Consider the following 17,571-nt stretch of genomic DNA (forward strand, 5'->3'; position numbering starts at 1 on the left):
CGAGAGATATAGAAATTTTATCTTTATCGGTTTTTTATAAGGAATGATTCATTTTGTTAAGGATGAATGACATGCATCTGTAAGTCATCTACCATTGATTTCCTCATTAAAAATGGAATGGATATAAAATCCTAGAAATATGTATCTCGATTATTAGATGGTTCAAAATTTTCAAATGGCATGCCATTGTATTATCAAGCTTAGGATATCAAGAAAAAGAAAGAAAAAAAAAGCTTAGGGTCAAAATAAATTAAGATTAACCCGATCCTATCATGACAAGCAAATGTGAATTGAGCTTAGAAAAAACCGGAAGCGGATAAGATTTAGCTTGGGATTCTTAACTCGTAATAACGTTGGATAAGGCTTGAGTTTAGGTTTAGAATCTTAAAATAAGATTAAATTTAGGCTAATCCGCTCCATTAACAAAATGCATTATTACCTATTATAAAAAGATAAGATAAATAAAAACCAGTCTCTCTTTAATTATTATTATATATATATTTTTTTAAATTTGCTTAGAGAGACCATTCTACTTCTCTTTTAATATGTGAAATAGTAACATTTAACTCGTTTTTCATGTGATTCATTGTTTACCTCGCTCTAATAATAAATTATGATTCCACGCTTGCGATTGACCCAGTCACCTTGCATTACTACATCAACGTGTTGGACACCACAATGAATACAAGTACATAACATGCTTCTTTGTACAAAAAGCTTGAAAACGAAACACGCGAGAAGGTGATTGTTTAAAATTCGAATATAACTTCTACCATGCTCATTCTGCGGCCATCTTTCTCCAAATATATAAAATGCATTCAAAGAAACATTTTGGAGAAATTCTCCCAGTAGAAACAAAGTACAAAGGATCAAGACCTCTAGGCGGTTGCATCTACCAAACTTTAGACAAATCTAAACAACACGACTCCCCTAGTCAAGAAATCTGCTGCAGTATTCCCTAGTCTGGGGAAATTCTGCGGCCATTAAATAATGAAAACCACGTGTCACATGTAAAATTTGGAGCATTGGTTGTTTATATACTTTGTTACCTGGTTCATCTACCAACTGGTGTATCCCATCAATACTTTATTTTTCACTCACCCTCTTGCCTCGACTCACTAATTAAAGGGGGCAAAAAAAAGAAGATAGACTCACAAATTCTCACAACGTCGCAGTCGCCAATTTATGTTGATGAAGACTCTGGTTAATGAATTCGATGACAACGGTAATGGTGATTGATTCGGATGATGACAATAGATAAAACCGACCATTTAGAATTTACATAATTCTGTCTTTGCCCGAATCATCAACTTTTTGTTTATGAGCTAATTGAGGTTGTTGTTGATTGATTGAGCTGGTTATTTGTGAAATCCCTTCTCATAGAAAAGAGAATGGGTCTTTTTTGCAATAATTTTGATGAAGAACTAAAAGGCAGAAGCTGAAATTATGGACAAAGTGACGGTACATAAAATGAGAGCCGCATAAGATGTTAGCCTAGTTCAAGCCGCTACATGCCATACAAACAATTCAATATGTTGTAGTAGAGCGACAATGTCTAAGTTCTTTAGAACCTAATCCTGTATTATTGTTTGTATTCTATTTAGAAGCAGAAAGTACTACATGGTGTGACACCAGTGATTTGAATCGGGTTCAGCTCCCCCGACAACTTCACGACTACAAAAACAGTAGAGCCCACAGTGAAAAACATTTTTGGAAAAAATAAAAAACCCCCAGTGATTCCATTTGAGCTTAGATGATCAGCAGGTACCAAGAACGGTACATGTAACTGGGCCTAACCCAAGCTCTCTTGGTAATTGTGACTTCTATTTATGTTTGAAAGGGGCAACAACGAGACAACATGATAAAAGGTCTAATAAGGTTTAGTCACATGGAATCTATTGCGAAACTCATGATGTAATGGATTTTCCTTTCGGATAAACATAGTATAATGGATTTTATCAGATTGGCCTTTGCTAAGTCACAATTTAAGTATTGGTATTATATGATTACTTACATCATCTTCTTGTTAAAAAAAAAAAAAAAAAAAATTATTTGTATCATATTGATTTTGCACTTTATTACCATCGAGAGTAGTGATCTAATATTCTAATGGTCTCAAACTCATTTTCATGAAGAGCTACGTTGATAGGGTGAGTACTTGCGTAGGACAGGATTAATGCTTATATAGGTTGAACTTGAAAATCTAGACATTACGTAGCAGGGGTGCTAGATGACTGCAATGCATATTGCTAATGAAAAGAAAAGAAGAAAAAAAAAAAAAAAAACTGTAAATAACTTATGTTAGTTGCATATGAATAAGGAGTGATAAAAGTCCTGAGATTTGTTTATTAGAGAAAATGAAAGAAAAATCTGTCCAATACCATCAATGCCTTGTTGTATCAATTCTTGTGTTGATGATATTCATTTAATATTGTGAACTGAACCCATGTTGGAAGGAGGCACAAGGAGCCTTCTTTGGAAGGCTCCTTAAGAGCATTTTGGACTCTCTATAATGATGTGACTTTATATACATCTAATCCTCCTGAAGAGATACTTGATACAACCCCTCATTCCCTTAATTCTCATAATACTGAATTTCATTTTTAGGTTATGTTGATGGAGCTTGGGATAAACATAGTAAAAAGGGAGGACGAAGATGTATTATTTGGGATTTCCATGAAGTTTTTGGCAGCAAAATCATGTCATGGTTTGAACCTCTCGGTTGCAATGGTGAAGTTGGAAGTAGTTCGGGATGGTTTGCTACTTGCTAGAGATTTGCAAGTGTGATTGATGTCATTAATGGTAGTGCCCACTCTTTGGATTTGGCATGTTGTTGTCCGATAGATGAAATTCTTAGGCTTAAAAACTCCTTTAATTCGGTCTTTTTTAGCTTTGTTAGTAGAGATTGTAATATTTATGCTGACTATATATCCCGTGGGGCTAAAACGTTTAACTTATTTAGGGTTTGGTGGAACTGTCCACCTTTGTTCATGTTGAATCATAACTTTGTTGGTTTCAAGGGCGTTTTCTTGGAATATCTGATATGAATCTTCTATTGGACGAAAAAAAAGAAGAAGGAAGTGTGGGCACTTGAGGCACTATTTTTCATTTTGGTAATTTATATGAAGGATTTTTATTATTGTGGATGTGTTTCTGCATAATGGTGGCAGCCTCTTACTTAGAGTTTGTAAGGATGTCAACCCTCAGTCTAGATAGAAGACTCGACTTGAACCGGTCCAATAAAAACCAGCCACAAAGGATTGACTACTAAACGAATCAGTCTAAAAATAGGACCGGTTACAAACAGATCTATCTCGATTTCCTTATTTGGTCCATTGGTCAGACCGACTGAGCTGATTAAAAGACAGATCTTAATTAAATTGAAAAGCTATTGTGATGTTCTTGGAAGGTTTTGGACCGAAATTTCTATAGTCACAATATCACATCATACACTTGTTACCACTATACTACAATGGCAAGATATATCATTTGATTGTTAACAAAAATATCATATATATGGACTCTACATTGAAATTAGAAATTTGGAGAAGCGCGATTAATTCCGTTTGGTAGTAGATTAATTTTTTTTTTGGTCAAAAGGAGATTCATATTAAAATCTCTAGATTGACACAGGAGTAGAAGAAAAAAACGTTCACAAAATACCTGAGTGGGAACGGCCACCAAGAGTGCAAAAGTTTGAACATTCATGACCATTTGCAAGCTAAGTCCACTTAAGTTCAATTGAAAAGCCTAGTTAAGCCAAACTTAAAGAAGCTCGATTATGGCCGGAGACCGATATATTTTGATGCGGTCCAAGATTGAATCGAATCAATTATTAAATAGGTCGTAGAAGATCTTATCTTTTTGAATTGTTAGGCCCAATTAGACCTGATCGAGAGCAGCTCAGCTTGACCAACATAGAGGTAATAAGTTTTAGGTATTGGATTCGTACTTTTGTTCGTCCACACTGTCCCTTCATCCCTCTTGTCCCTTGGGCAGCTGGGCATGTGAGCGCCAATCCTTATACGATCATTATAGCAAATAAATAGCCCTTACTCTTCATGTACCGCCCTGAGCTTGAACAAGACTCAATCTATCTTGACATGTCTTTAATTTTTTGGTGGCTTTCATAATAACTCTAATTTTTGTTCATGACTTTTGAACACACATTGTATAATTATTTATGTTGGTTGAAATTTTTTTTCTTCCAATATATAAAATTGCATGTTACCAAAAAAAAAAAAAAATTCTCTCCACATATGTGGAGGATTTATGTGGAGGATTCATACTTGAATTTGTTTTGGGGAAAATTTTTATTTATTGAGTTGGAAAATTCAAGGAAATAGAATTACAAAAGAAACTGCAATCCAGGAGAGGAAATGTGCCACACAGTTGAGATCGCCACTAACTTGGTAGTCTGGGCTAGGTGATTAGCGACACTATTGATCCTCCTAGAAACATAGGAAAAAAACACACCCTCCAACTCTTAGCCGTATAAATATGATGTCTTTGATGGGGTCAACATCTGTCCAGTCTAGGTTTACTTAGTGAGAATTCATGGCTCAACACCTAAGCTAGAGAACTAGGATGCCTTAGCATATTCACATCCAAACAACATATGATTATACGTTTGCATTTGGGCTCCACATACCATATAGGATGGGTCAATATTTGAAACCCTTCCTTGCCATATTTTCAATTGTGGGTAGCCCTTTTGCTAAGGCCCTTCACAGTAAATATTTCAGTTTGAGTGGACGTTAGAATTTCCATATGAAGTTACATGTAGACTCTGGAATTGATCTCCCTGAAGGTTGATGACCATTATTGATGTTCTTTTTGATCCTCTTCTGTTCCCAAATTTTAAACTAAATTTTCTATCCTTCGTTGGAAAGATTCTCAATTGAATCTTGAGGATCTCTCTCATGATATGGGTTGGGAACCACTGGTTAAGGATCTCAACCTTCCCAGATCTGCGTTTGTTTGCGAAGGTGGGGTGGAAAAAAATGGGTGAGAAAAAAAAAACATGTAGGTCCCATGTGTAGTGGGGTGATGGAGAAGAAAATGAAAGGATTTTGTAGAAAAGTGATAATGGTGGGTCCCACTTTTTACTTTTCTCAACTTTCCCACAAAATCTCACCAAATATATAGGGTTTTAAAATGACTTGGGGTGGGAAAGTTGGGTTGCCACATCACCAGATAGGTTTCTTTGATTCAAGAAAACTTGTCTCTCACTTTCCCACCATAAGCAACCAAACAATCTACCATTTTGAAATTTAAGGGAAAAGTAAAAAATCTGCATTTTTTTTAAAAAAAAATTTCCACCTCACTTTTATTCCAACAAACAAACGCATTGTTTATAGTGGACAATTATTGGGCCTAGAAAAACCCTTTGTAAAGGTGCAGCTTGTGGGAATCGACTTGTTTTTTTTCATTCTTTCCTCTTTGGCATGTAAAATATCACGCTTGCCGTCTTTTTATCTAAATATTGCATATGGTTTTCAAAAGTAAAGATAACATGTATAAATGTTATTCACAATAATTTATAACTGAAATCTTATTTTGAGGAAAAACCAGTTAAATTTTAATTATAAATTAACTCTTCTATCCCTGAAGTTACTCCCCATTTATTCTCTCAATTTGTTTCTTTTTTATTTATTTAATCTTTTATCTTTCTTTTTTCATTTATTATATCTTTTTTCTTCGCACAATTATATAAAACTTGAAAAAGCTCACCTTTAAGAGTTCATTCCTAAATCTTCTCAACAATGAGGGGTATTTTCTCTCTCTTTTCAAAATTCCCCCCCCCTCTCATTTTCTTTTATTATTCTCATTATTTGAGATTTATATTGTATCCCTTTATGATTTTTCGCTTTATTTTTCTTAATTAATTTTATATTGAGAAATTTCCCCCTCGTCTCTCATTTTCTTTTATTATAATCTCTATTATTTATATTAAGTTTCAATATTAGTTTTTGCACTTTTTTATTTAATTGTTTTGTTTGTGTGTGGGCCCTGGGGGGTCCCTGAGGTATGGGTGAGAATGAGCACCATCTATGAGGCCCATCTTTGGTTTGGGCTCTCATCTGACGATCTTAGTGTTGAGGGGCTAACTTGAATCGACTCTCACTTTGCCTTTTTTTCATTCCCACTATGTGTAAGCCTATTCATTCCAAAAGGATGTTACTTCCCAGTGTGGGGGGGGGGCCGTGGGGCTTGTTCCTTGGATTGATTCTGGGGTGGGGCATCCCCTTGCTTGGCGGCTCTTACCTCCTTTTTGTTTTTTTTTCTTTCGTCGGGGCCGCCGGTCTCCTAGTTTTTAGGGATGTAACGGGCCCCGCCCCCCTAACTCACCCGTTCATTCTTTTGTATGTTGGGTTTAACATCTCACATCTTTTGGTTTGCATCTAACATTTAGTGTTGAAATCATGTATTGTTTTTTTCGTGTAATATTGATTTAGTAAGATTTCTTTTGTTAAAGAAAATATTCAGTAAAACTAAAAAGAGTCATTTTGTATGATTTTTTTGTGTGTCAATAATTGTCATGTTTTAATTTACCTATATTTAATAAGGGTAAAAGTATCATTACAATAATTTATCTATATTTTTAATATGTGTAGAATATTATGATAAATAAATCAAAGGTGAAACCCTCAATAGACCCACACACCCGGGGGGGGGGGGGGGGGGGCCCGGGGGGGGGGCCCCCCGGGGGCCCCCTATGTGTATCCACAACGTCTTCGGGATTCTCAACAAACCCCATGTTGAAATCTTGATTATGCCCTTAGTTTGTCCCTTTTGCATAATGCTTTTTCAAGCCCATGAAGAGCTTGAGTTTTTAAAATAGAAGAGTGTGGAAAGTAAATTGACTTGTAAAATCTATCTTTCCATGACCTAGCTGCTACCTTATCCAACAAGGTCAGATTTTGATAATCAAAAAATCTAGTGGATTTTACTTGCTTCTCTTGTGATTCCCAAAAGAAGTTTGTTGATGCTTTTCTAATGTGTTCATGAAGAGACTTAGAAATGATGAAATGGGTACTAGTAGCATATTAAGGGAGAGCAAAGAGGAATTCGGATCATCACCCCCGTCGGGGGGCATAGAGTGCTCCCCATCGGTTTTTCCACCAAAAAATCGGTGGATCCTACATATATAAAAATATATATATATAAAAATATACACACTATATCATCCACACCCCCATCATCTACCCCTGACCTTCGGATTTTGGGGTGGAAAAGCCGTCAGTTTGTACTCGCCGACGGGGTCGCAGATCCGAACTCAACATAGAAGACTGACATCAAGAAAGTATCTTGACTTGCATAGGAGAATAACTTCATCCTCCAACTCTCCATTTTTCGGGTGACTCTATCACACAGTTCCTTGAAAGCTTGCTTATTTGACATGCCCACTTTAGATAGAAGTCCCAAATATTTAGATGACCCCTTATTGTATGAAATTTTGAGAACTCTAGAGAACTACCACCACAATTTCATATGATGTTTGGATTGAAATCGTGATTAAACTTTTTGAGTTTGTAGCTTATCACTAGCTTTACAGTACATCTCCACACATGCCTTCAAAATGTATATAGCAACCCGAATTCATATTTATTGGCATTAAATAGTCGATAATCTAGGGTTGTGTGCCATGAAAAAAATGATGACATCACAGTGCATATAATGGTAATATTTTTTTTAGGTTGTTTAATTTAGGTAGAAATGTAGAAGGTTATTACTCCGATTAATTTTGATAATAAATTAATCAAGTTGTATTATTGCCTATCCAAAAAACGAAAAAAAAGGAAAAAAAGAATAAAAAAAGTGTATGATTCGGCAAGTTTTCGAAAGGAAATCCAATCATTGACCCGTCAAAACTTGAAACGGGAGGAAAATTACAGGGGAAAAGCTGCGATAGAAACCACCATGCGCCTTGCACGACACATAAAAGGAGAATAATTATATATACGGAATATTATTTTACATCTATACTTTATATTTCTTTAGACGGATTAGATTAGACTCCAAAAATTTTTAGATTTTTCTTCTTTGTTGGAAATTCCAAACCATCGTAAGAAGAGACGCAACTACATCGCAGAAGCTTGAAGTCGCCGAGGAGAACAGTGAAAGATCAAAGATCCTCATCGAACTTTGTTTCTATCCTGGTGTAGAAATCTTCATCGAGGTTGAAACCGAGTCCGAGGATTAATTTGTCGTTCCTAGATTTTGTTTCTAGACATGGATATTGAAGCTTCTGGTTCCAAGCCCTCGACTACAGCTGATGCGAGAAGAGGCATAACGAAGGAACAGATTCGTGTCAAGACGAAAGACTTGCAGGCAGTGCTTGAGCAATGTCAGAGAGCACTCGAATTGCTCAGGAGTGCCGGTGATGATGTAGTCGATGATAAGGAAGAGAAGGAGGAGGAGGTTGAGGAAGAGACAAAGGAGGTCATTGATCAGGATTCGTCGTCTCAAGGTGGTGATCTTGATTCGGATGAGGTAAAGCCTTGTTGCCCCCAACCCCCTTTTTCCTCTTTGATGATGTCGTTTAATTTTTTTATACATTAAATTTTTTGTTTCCATACCGGTTTCGTCGAACGTTTAAACCTAAGAGTTAAATTATGCCAGAATTTGCCCCGTTTAGTTGGTACAAGTTATTTTTAGTGGAACTCTAGTTGGACCTATAGGCACTAGAATTTTTGGGATACTTGGTACCTGGCTGATAAAATTTTCTATGAACCAGATAGGGCTGTTTTGCATTGTTGGAAGAGCCTTTTATCTATTTTTGGGGGTGATCTTTATGAAATCGTATTTATTACGTCGTTTGTCTGGTCAAACTTCTTTGTTTTCTATCTGAAATTTATGGGTTACTTTAAGAAATAGTTGTGCTCATTAATGTTGTCTGCACTCTGCTGTACCTTTTTGCATGTTCTGGGGAAGTAAGTGTGTAGGTGAACCTATTATCAAGATTGGGTCCTGTAAGATGGATTTGGATTGCGATTAACATGTGGGACATATAAAATATAATGCATATAGAATCAAAGGCTAAGAGAATGTGAATTCTGAGACTTACATGGTGTCCTTTGGAAAGCATGGTTTCTGGCCTTTCTTTCTTAAGTTTCCATTTGAAAGGACCAAATCTCCTCTACTCATTTTCATCTTAGCCTTGGGTGGAGTGTTAATACATAGTCAGCATGTAAATCATGTAAACATATTGAGTCTCCAGTGGGTGCCTTGAGAATCCAGATCAAATGCTGCACCAAAGTTCAAAAATTCTCTGAAGAATTTCTGATTTCAACACGACTGAGATGATACAGGAGCAACACCCACAGTTAGCACTATTTTGCACAAATTTCTTTCATTTATTGAAATTTTGATCATCTTGTTCACAAAAACGCATGTATAGGTCAAAATTTCAGCTGCTCCCCCCCCCCTCTTTTTCTCCTAAATGGCCAAGTCAAACTCAAGGGAAAAATACGTGGGATTTTGGTGAATTCGCTGTAATCTGGGTATTCTGCTTATCTTTCCCTGACGAATGATATTGAATTAGGCACTATAGTGGTTGAATTTGTATCATTGAATGATACAGTCTGACATCACTTCATAAACAACACTGTTCAGATGGTTAGTGGCATTATTGGTGATATCTTGTCTCTTCTCTATAGTTATGGGCTTGTAAAATTAGAAAAAAAACCAGGAGAAAAAAATGATGGGCTAGTAAGGAAGCCTGGCCTCAGCTACCGAAGTAGTTGAATAGGGTGAAAGACTAACCTTCTCTTCATATGTGTTCAGTGTAAAAGTTAAAACTAGCTTAAAGAACTACTTTTGTTCCTTGTTTTCCCATGAGGAGAGAATCCCACTGACCCTATAACCTTTTACATCAAAATCTAGTTCTAGTTACAATAGTTATCCACAGCCGCTACATATCATGGTTTGAGATCTTGATCTCGACAGGGATCTCAGTCCCTCAAAAAACCAAGATCTGATAAGAAATTTCACCTCAACTCGAGCCAACTCGGGCTCATCTCGGTGGGTATTAGGGCTCAGTTTAGGCTGGAATTTGGTATTTTGCCTATTTTAGGCCTTTAAACATAGTGATGGCTTTAGATTTGTGAGAAAGCAAGTTTATATATGAGTTTGAAATCCATATGTTGAAGGATGACCATGTAGACTTATAAAATATGAAATACACAACAAATACTTGATATAAATGAAAATGAGGTTTAAAGTCAAATGATGCATCAATAAAATATGAAATACACAACCAATACTTGATATAAATGAAAATGATGCATCAAACATGTTTACTGGTTCATAATTTCATATTACAATATTAGTTACTTATAAATTTCACCAAGAGATTACAAGAGTAAAATCAATTAGGCAAGTTTTGGAAGAACACTCACCTTTGCTTCAGGATTTGATTCAAGATCAATAGATCTTTCTTGTGGATGAGCTAAGCATCTTGTTGATTCAGCCTAGGTAGAGTGATGCAGAATTGAAGACATATTTACGAAATAAGAAGCCCATTGGGTCAGGCCCATCAAAGGCCTAAAGTTGTCACCTGAATCAGCCCATGGTTTTCATGGGATAGGGCTGTTTTAGTGGGTTAAAGTTAGCCCACATATGTTGAACCTCATAGTCTAGACCTAAGCCTAAGTCTAGTTTTTGGAAAGTCAATAAAAGGGGCTTTGGTTTGAAAATAAGAGAGCTCATTGTCAAAGGAGTTCTTCTTTGTCAAGAGTTAGGTAGTAGTTGAGTTATTAATAGGTAGGTGGTGTTAGCTAGTGGTTGGATGTTGCCATTAATGTTTATGTCTCTTTAGAATGCTATATAAAGAGACTTATGTAAGTGGTGAAGACACAACTTATCTAGTGAAATCAATTTGCTTTGTTAGCATTCCTTCTCTATGGAGACTCCTTGTGTTTGATCAAGGTAGGTTGGTGTTTGATCCAATCGATCCACCTTGCGGTGTGAAACCCGGGTGTTACTTTGTTGTCCTTATTGTTCTCTTAATTCTCTTATATTGTTCCATCCATTTCTTCTTTATAGTCTACTGTTGTTTTGAAGACCTATTTAGTCCTTGTTCTTAAACCAATATTCTTGTTCTACCACTCCGGTTTTCAGCCTACCTGTATATCTGAATTTTATTTATCTTAAGTCTATCAAATCTGAAGTTGATTCCCCGTGAAAGGTCCTATTTGGTTACTGTTTTGATCATTCAAATACAGTACTACATTATAGAGATCCGTCCAACTTTCTAGTAAAATCACCAAAACTAGCAATGGGAAAGAAGCTGTGTCTAGATAGGTTGAGATCAAGATATCTCGACCCAGCTCGCCGAGAGGAGGCATTTTTTTAAAGGTGTGGCTCAACTGAAATCTCGGTCTCGGACCTATTGGTTCGAGATCTGGGCCGAGGTTTTGAACTATTTTAGTTTTGCCTTGCATCTCATTTAGGGTCCCAGAAAAGTGAGATCTCATGAGACCTCAAACTATGCTACATATGTCAGGTAATGGAGTGGCTGTGAAGTTTGAATCCTCTACCAGTAATAGGATCTCAGTTTTGTTTTTTCACCAACGACTCTTGAACGTATCCACTCTGGGGGTACCTCACCAACGCTATACTATTTTGTAGGAAACCTTGAACGGGAAAAGTGACTCAAAGAGTTCAGCAAGGCTGGGAGAAGTATCATTGATTAGACTGCCCTTTCCCATTGATGACTCTGCTAGTTATAATATTACAAGTGGAGTCCTACAGAAACTAGGACATAAGACATGACTTAAACTACGTCTTATAATCTGACCTGTACAACAACTGCTTCTCCCAATCATGGGCTGCTTTTATTACTTCAAAACCTCAAATAAAAGACTGAAATAATAAAAGAATATAAATGTACTAAATTATCCCTGAAAGGTTTGGCAGAATGATTAGACTGCTCTTGACCAACCAAAATTATTAGACTCAGAAAAAGAGAAAGTAACTAATAACAACTTGGGAAAGAAAACTTACGTATGGAGCTCTATTGGACTGCTGTAGTGCTGCTAGGCAACAAGTCTTGGGGTTTCCTTGGGCTTCCACTTGGTGTAGGTGTTGGGACCTACATCAATTAGTACAAGAACAATAACAACAACAAGAAACCTTATCCCAACAAAATGGGGTCAACTACATGGATCCTTCAAATCAGCTCTATTTAAGGACATACTAGATACAAGACTTGCATCAATTAGTATAACCATTTAATTACTTATGTTGTCTGCTTCTCTCATCTATGGTGATAAAGCTGTGAGGTTATGGTTGCATGAATACTTGTTTTATATTTTTAATAGGTTGACATTTTACAGGTATCATCTCGCAGCTGCTTCACTTGAGAATCTTAAGTACATGAAAATATAACACTTCTTTCCTGTTCTTTTGCAGTTGTGTGATCTTCTGAAATCTAGGATCGATTCACCCAACTTCCTTGAAAAGCTAGAGATCGTCCAGGTGGCAGTTCCACAAAATATGACAGGTATAGCTTCCACCTATGGTCCTGGTAATCCATCTGTGATTCCTAGTCAACCATTTTTCCCTCTCATGTTTGCATTTTGTTGTTCGTTTTCTCTCAATTCTTGGTCTTTCTTGTTTTCTTTTGTGCCTTTTTTTTATGTCGTGTTTGGCCTTCTTGATTGAACAGTATAATGATCTCAAAGTGCTAACCAAGAATATGTATGTGTTAACAGAAGAAGGTGGCTCTTGGGACATGGTCAATGAAAATGATTTATGGGATGGTACAAATTTGGACTCTAATATTGAGTCAGATCCAGAAGGTTATGTTCTAGTCAGAGAAGAAGATATAGTGGATGGCATTGCTTCTTTCATGGCTGCGTATCTTTTATCTTTAAAGCAGACTAAAGTATGTGATTTTTTTTTTCTTTGTTTTCTCAATCTTTATTCCTTTAATGGTGTTAATATTTCACTTTCTATTTTAGCTTAGGTTTCTACATTTGGTTACTTGGTTGACAAGGACTCTTCAGGGGATCAATATTGGCCTTAAATCAGGATTAGGGGCCTTTCCTAATCCCAGAAGTTATAAATAAAGCTATCTTCACAGGGGAGAGTACACACACAATTCTCATCCCTCCATCTCTTCATCTTCTCTAATCTTAGCCTAATCACAGATTTGGAATTCTAAGAAATAGTATTGAACTATTTCTCAATAATGAAAATAAGGTGCCCCTATTATGCATTTACAAGATCATAGTTTATATAGGTTGGCTGATACGCTTATCTGAACACTTCCTGTGTTGGATCCTGGATGGCTGATATCATTATCCATGATTTGTAATATGTTGGTGATCAATCAGTTCTCATTTCTTGTACTGAATTCCTTTATTTAAACAAACCTGGAAAACCAGACTGTTTACAAGTTGCACACTGAATGATCTAGATGCGTTGCTCTTCCTCTCTTTCTTTGTTGGGGAGGGGGGGGGGGGGGGGTGTTGTAGGGGTTTGGGAAGAGCCCATTGAATTTTTTATTTCTGTCTCATTCTCATCACATAGATAGCTCGTACATATTATGGTTCTATTTTCTTGTTCATTTTGGGCTGGAAACTAGATTTTGGTGTAGACTCTTGGGAAGGGGAAGATAGTATTGTTTTCACCACTTGTAGGAGACCCAAAAGATTAGAAGAGGCTTGGGTGTCGGGTGACACCAATAAGAAACTTAGGCAATTAAAGTTTCCTGGATGCCTGTGTGACATCTTTGCACTATAGAAGATAGTGGATTACATTACCCCATTTGAGATTCTTGAAAATATGCCATGCCAATCTTGCCTTTAGTTCGGTATATCAGTATCTCAGTATATCATCATCTCTACCACATTAGAAGTTTCTTTGATGATCTATCTCCGTCTTGGCCGTATGCTCTTCCAATGGAATCACATCACCAATTTTTTCTTATCAAAAAATCCTTTGCTGCCCCAAAGCTTAGAGCCTTTACTTGCAGGATCAGCCAAATCACCTTGAGTTGTACTTGGGAATGTGGGGAAGGTTCCTTTTTCATGCCTGCTCTTCATGAACTATGGAGACAAAAGGTGGCATGCTCATCATTCATCTAGTTATTGCTAATTTTAAAACTGGGTTTGGTATCTCATTTTTTTCTTTTGTGTTTGGAATGAATTAATCCAATTGACATTTTAAATTTGGTGGAGATGCTAAAGTGTGTTACTTGGTGAAAAAGCCATTGTTTTTCCACACTAACGACCACATGTTGAAAAGGATATCAAAGCATTTTATTGTTTATCTTTTATTGGGAAATGAGATTCTTGTAATGCATATACACCCTTCTCCAAGAAAAAAAAGGCAGGTACTGCAAAGGAGTCCTTGTAGTATTCTGCCGGTGTATTTTTCCATCATATTAATTGTCAATAGGTAGGCTAGGTTTCTTCAGATAGTACAGTTATCGTATATTTCCGGTAACCACTGTCATATTATCTCATCACCTGTCATGAAGAGGGAGCTTTCTAACTTGTTCATGATTAAATACTTTACATGTGCCTTCTAGAATTAATTTATTGACATGTACAATTTTTTATTACCTTAGTGCAGATACATTCAAAGTGGGAGAACTTTAACTTAATAAACTGAGTTCAAGTTTCTCTGTCGGAAGAGAACTAATTATGAAGGATTTGATATATTGCACCTATTTGTTTTTTTTGCAGGATTTGACTCCAAATCAACTCCAAGAAGGTTAGTTTGACTATCTCTGCCTCAGAAGGCTGACTAACAATCTCTGGTTTTATTTTCTAAAGAGAGTAATTTGAAAATCCATGTTATCGATTTTCATTTGGTTCATCTCTATTTCATGGTTTGATTGATACTCTGTTAGATCATGGTTGGAGGTAGATAAATTCTTTGCTTTGAGGAAAACGATGATTTTTTTGAGATAAATTTCTGATGTTGCTTTCACTTCTTTTTCAGCCCTCAGCAAAACATTCTCTGTGAAAAAGAAGAAGGGAAAGCTTAGGAAGGCATGGGATGGCAGCAAAATTATCTATAATGTAGCATCCTGGAGTGCAACAGCTATTGGGTAGGTTGCTTTATTCACTTTCTAATTTATCGATGCTTTATATTTGCTTTCAATGTATATATAATCAGTCTGTGGTTTAGTTTTCAAGTCTTTTAGGTTTATCCTCTACTCTGGGTAAAGGTCTGCCCGATTTTTATTCGCACATATAGGGACACATGACACGTGATCTCAATACCACTTCCATTTGCTATGATTTCTGTTTTTCTATTTCAAATCATTTCATGTATTTCGCCAAATATTTGATGTAGTCATTATATTACTCGATTAATAGGTTAACATAATCATGTTAACTATGGTTCTATACCAGTTGGCTGCCAATAGCTTATGGTTTTGTTCTCTTAATTTTTGGCCACTTATGCTTCATATTTAAAAACCTTATCAGTCTTTTGTAGAGGTTGAAATGTATAGCCATTCTATTACTTCTGTCGTTATCAAGTGATCTCATTCAGAAATTACCATTGAGTTAATCGTCTGTAATCCCCATCCAGTTTCTTGCTGATATGGAGTTTGTACACTTTATGTGGGTTTGAGCTAGCATTAGTTTTTCTTATGCATCCTCAGTATACCTTCAACTAATACTTGTTAGGGAGGTGGTGGGGACAAATAAGGCTTCATTTAGGCTCTGTTTGATAAAGTTCATGCAAAGAAGTGAGATAAGACTTTTCGTCAGTGATTTAAGTACAGTGGCATGAGAAGAAATGATAAGAAACTTTTCAATTGGATCTTTGTTTGGAAGTAATGTTGATGAAAAGTCATCTGGAACATGTGATGCCCATAAAATAGAGTGAGTTTGAAGTGGCATTTTCATTATGTTATCAGAAAATCAGAATTTTTTTACAAAAATAGTAGCCCAACTAGATAAGTCATAGAACCTTCAAAAATCTGGGCTGTGTCAAGGTTTGAACTCATTGGAAACTAGTTTTGATGTAAAACTCTCTATGTCAGTTCACTTTTGGTTACTTTGACTTGTAATGTATCTGTGGGTCTGGGTGGTATCAGAGGTACTTTCATACTGTTTTTAGCAGTTTGCAACCGAGATGGTACACCAGAGATTGGTACATTTTTTTGGATTGTTTATTGTTATGTTATTTGTGTCTCAGTGTTATTACCTAATCTCTGCTCAGTGTGTCTTACACACAACCCCCCCCCCCCCCCAAAAAAAAAAAAAAAAAAAGAAAGAAAGAAAGAAAGGAAATTAGAAAGAGTAAAGAATGATCTAGCCAATGAGATCCTGCTCTCGTGTATGTGTTTTATTCTTTCGTTAAATTCTGTTAGGGTTTACTGATATCGGTATTTTCTCTTGTGTGTTTGCACTTGTGAAGGATATATCAAAACCCAGCACTGATTAGGGCAGCTACTGTGGCCTTTTGGACTTCATGTCGTGTTATATCAAAGCTTTTCTGACTTCAATGTTGATGCTTTGAGGATCAGTGGCTTGTGATTTGCTCTTTCATTTCTCCACCTGCCAACAAATGTGATGGCGCTGAAGTGAAGTTCTTCATAATCTGTAAATTTGAAACATTGTTAAATATAAGCGCAGTGCGACAAGTTAATTGATTGCTTCATATCATTTCTCTCTTGTACATATTCTTTTTCAATCTTCTGTACATTATTTTTAATCTTTGTAACCCTTGCCTCTGTGTTCAGAGGACTAGAATCACCGTATGGGGGGGCTTGTGACCAACTTATTCGTATCTGTGAGCGCTGCTAGTTAACCGTGTTATGGTGGTTTCTTTTATGTTAATACTGTGATATCCTTTGTTTCATGTTGCATCCCACTCCTGAGTTCCCTTAATCGTGTGCATAATTTGGAAATAGATTACTCCCCCCTTCAAGATTAGGGATTTGGATTTATGAGAAGCTCTATATATATGCATGTCAAATTTGGTGATTAGTAGAACAAAACCAAGAAATTGCTAACAGATTCAAAGAGAAATCGAAGTAGTTGAGAGAATTACATTGTCCAAAGAAGAATTTTCACTATTTAAGAAGCAGAATACTTATAGAGATATATTAAGCAATCGCCAAAATGGTGTTATAAAAATTTTCACTCAAAACCCAGAAAGCAAAAGTTCCAGATCTCACAATGATTCAATAAGATATATATATAGAGAGAGAGTTTTACTTAGATAAACAAGGTTGACCCATTGGGTCATATCTCACTGCTGAGGCTATGCCCTTGCACTCCCAAAATATTTTGGTGCAAGTTCATCCTTGTGGTGGGGTATAAAAAGAGGATCATGTATCCTTCCCACTAGAATAAAGGCAATTCAATTTGGGTTTTACATGGGTGTGCTTCTAGTATAGTAGTGGTGGCTTTCTATGCAAAATATAGTAAGATCAAAGAAGACTTGGGTTCCCCCTTTCCTTCCCCAGAATGTGGTTCTTACAATGCTGGTTAGATCAAGTTATGAGAAATTAAAATAATGTTATGAACATTTAATATTACTAATGGAGTTGAACATCATGTAAGACATGTTTGGAATTTTTCCAAACACAGGTAC

At 36.3% G+C, this 17,571-nt stretch overlaps 1 protein-coding gene across 2 annotated transcripts; it reads left to right on the forward strand.

Moving 5' to 3' along the window:
* The first annotated feature begins 7,865 nt into the window (after positions 1 to 7,865).
* Positions 7,866 to 17,118, forward strand: LOC149018163 (uncharacterized). 2 transcript variants are annotated; one of them, XM_089152474.1, is made up of 6 exons: positions 7,866 to 8,496; positions 12,418 to 12,532; positions 12,720 to 12,892; positions 14,700 to 14,727; positions 14,959 to 15,067; positions 16,390 to 17,118. In XM_089152474.1, exons 1-6 carry the CDS (start codon positions 8,236 to 8,238, stop codon positions 16,469 to 16,471), a joined length of 768 nt encoding a protein of 255 aa, XP_089008600.1. In that variant the 5' UTR covers positions 7,866 to 8,235; the 3' UTR covers positions 16,472 to 17,118. The 2 variants fall into 2 exon arrangements, with proteins under 2 accessions (XP_089008600.1, XP_089008601.1); XM_089152475.1 differs by having other exon boundaries at positions 7,868 to 8,496; positions 12,418 to 12,508; positions 16,390 to 17,116.
* Positions 17,119 to 17,571: the final 453 nt, after the last annotated feature.

Source organism: Hakea prostrata, chromosome 4 (assembly GCF_041222555.1).
Source record: "Hakea prostrata isolate BN-2017 chromosome 4, UWA_Hpros_2, whole genome shotgun sequence".
Lineage (NCBI taxonomy): Eukaryota > Viridiplantae > Streptophyta > Magnoliopsida > Proteales > Proteaceae > Hakea > Hakea prostrata.

Coding starts and splice junctions, on each gene's coding strand:
- LOC149018163 (XM_089152474.1), top strand. CDS start 8,236: ATGGATATTGAAGCTTCTGGTTCCAAGCCCTCGACTACAGCTGATGCG. Junction 8,497..12,417: donor GTGATCTTGATTCGGATGAG/GTAAAGCCTTGT, acceptor GTTCTTTTGCAG/TTGTGTGATCTTCTGAAATC. Junction 15,068..16,389: donor TGGAGTGCAACAGCTATTGG/GTAGGTTGCTTT, acceptor GCACTTGTGAAG/GATATATCAAAACCCAGCAC.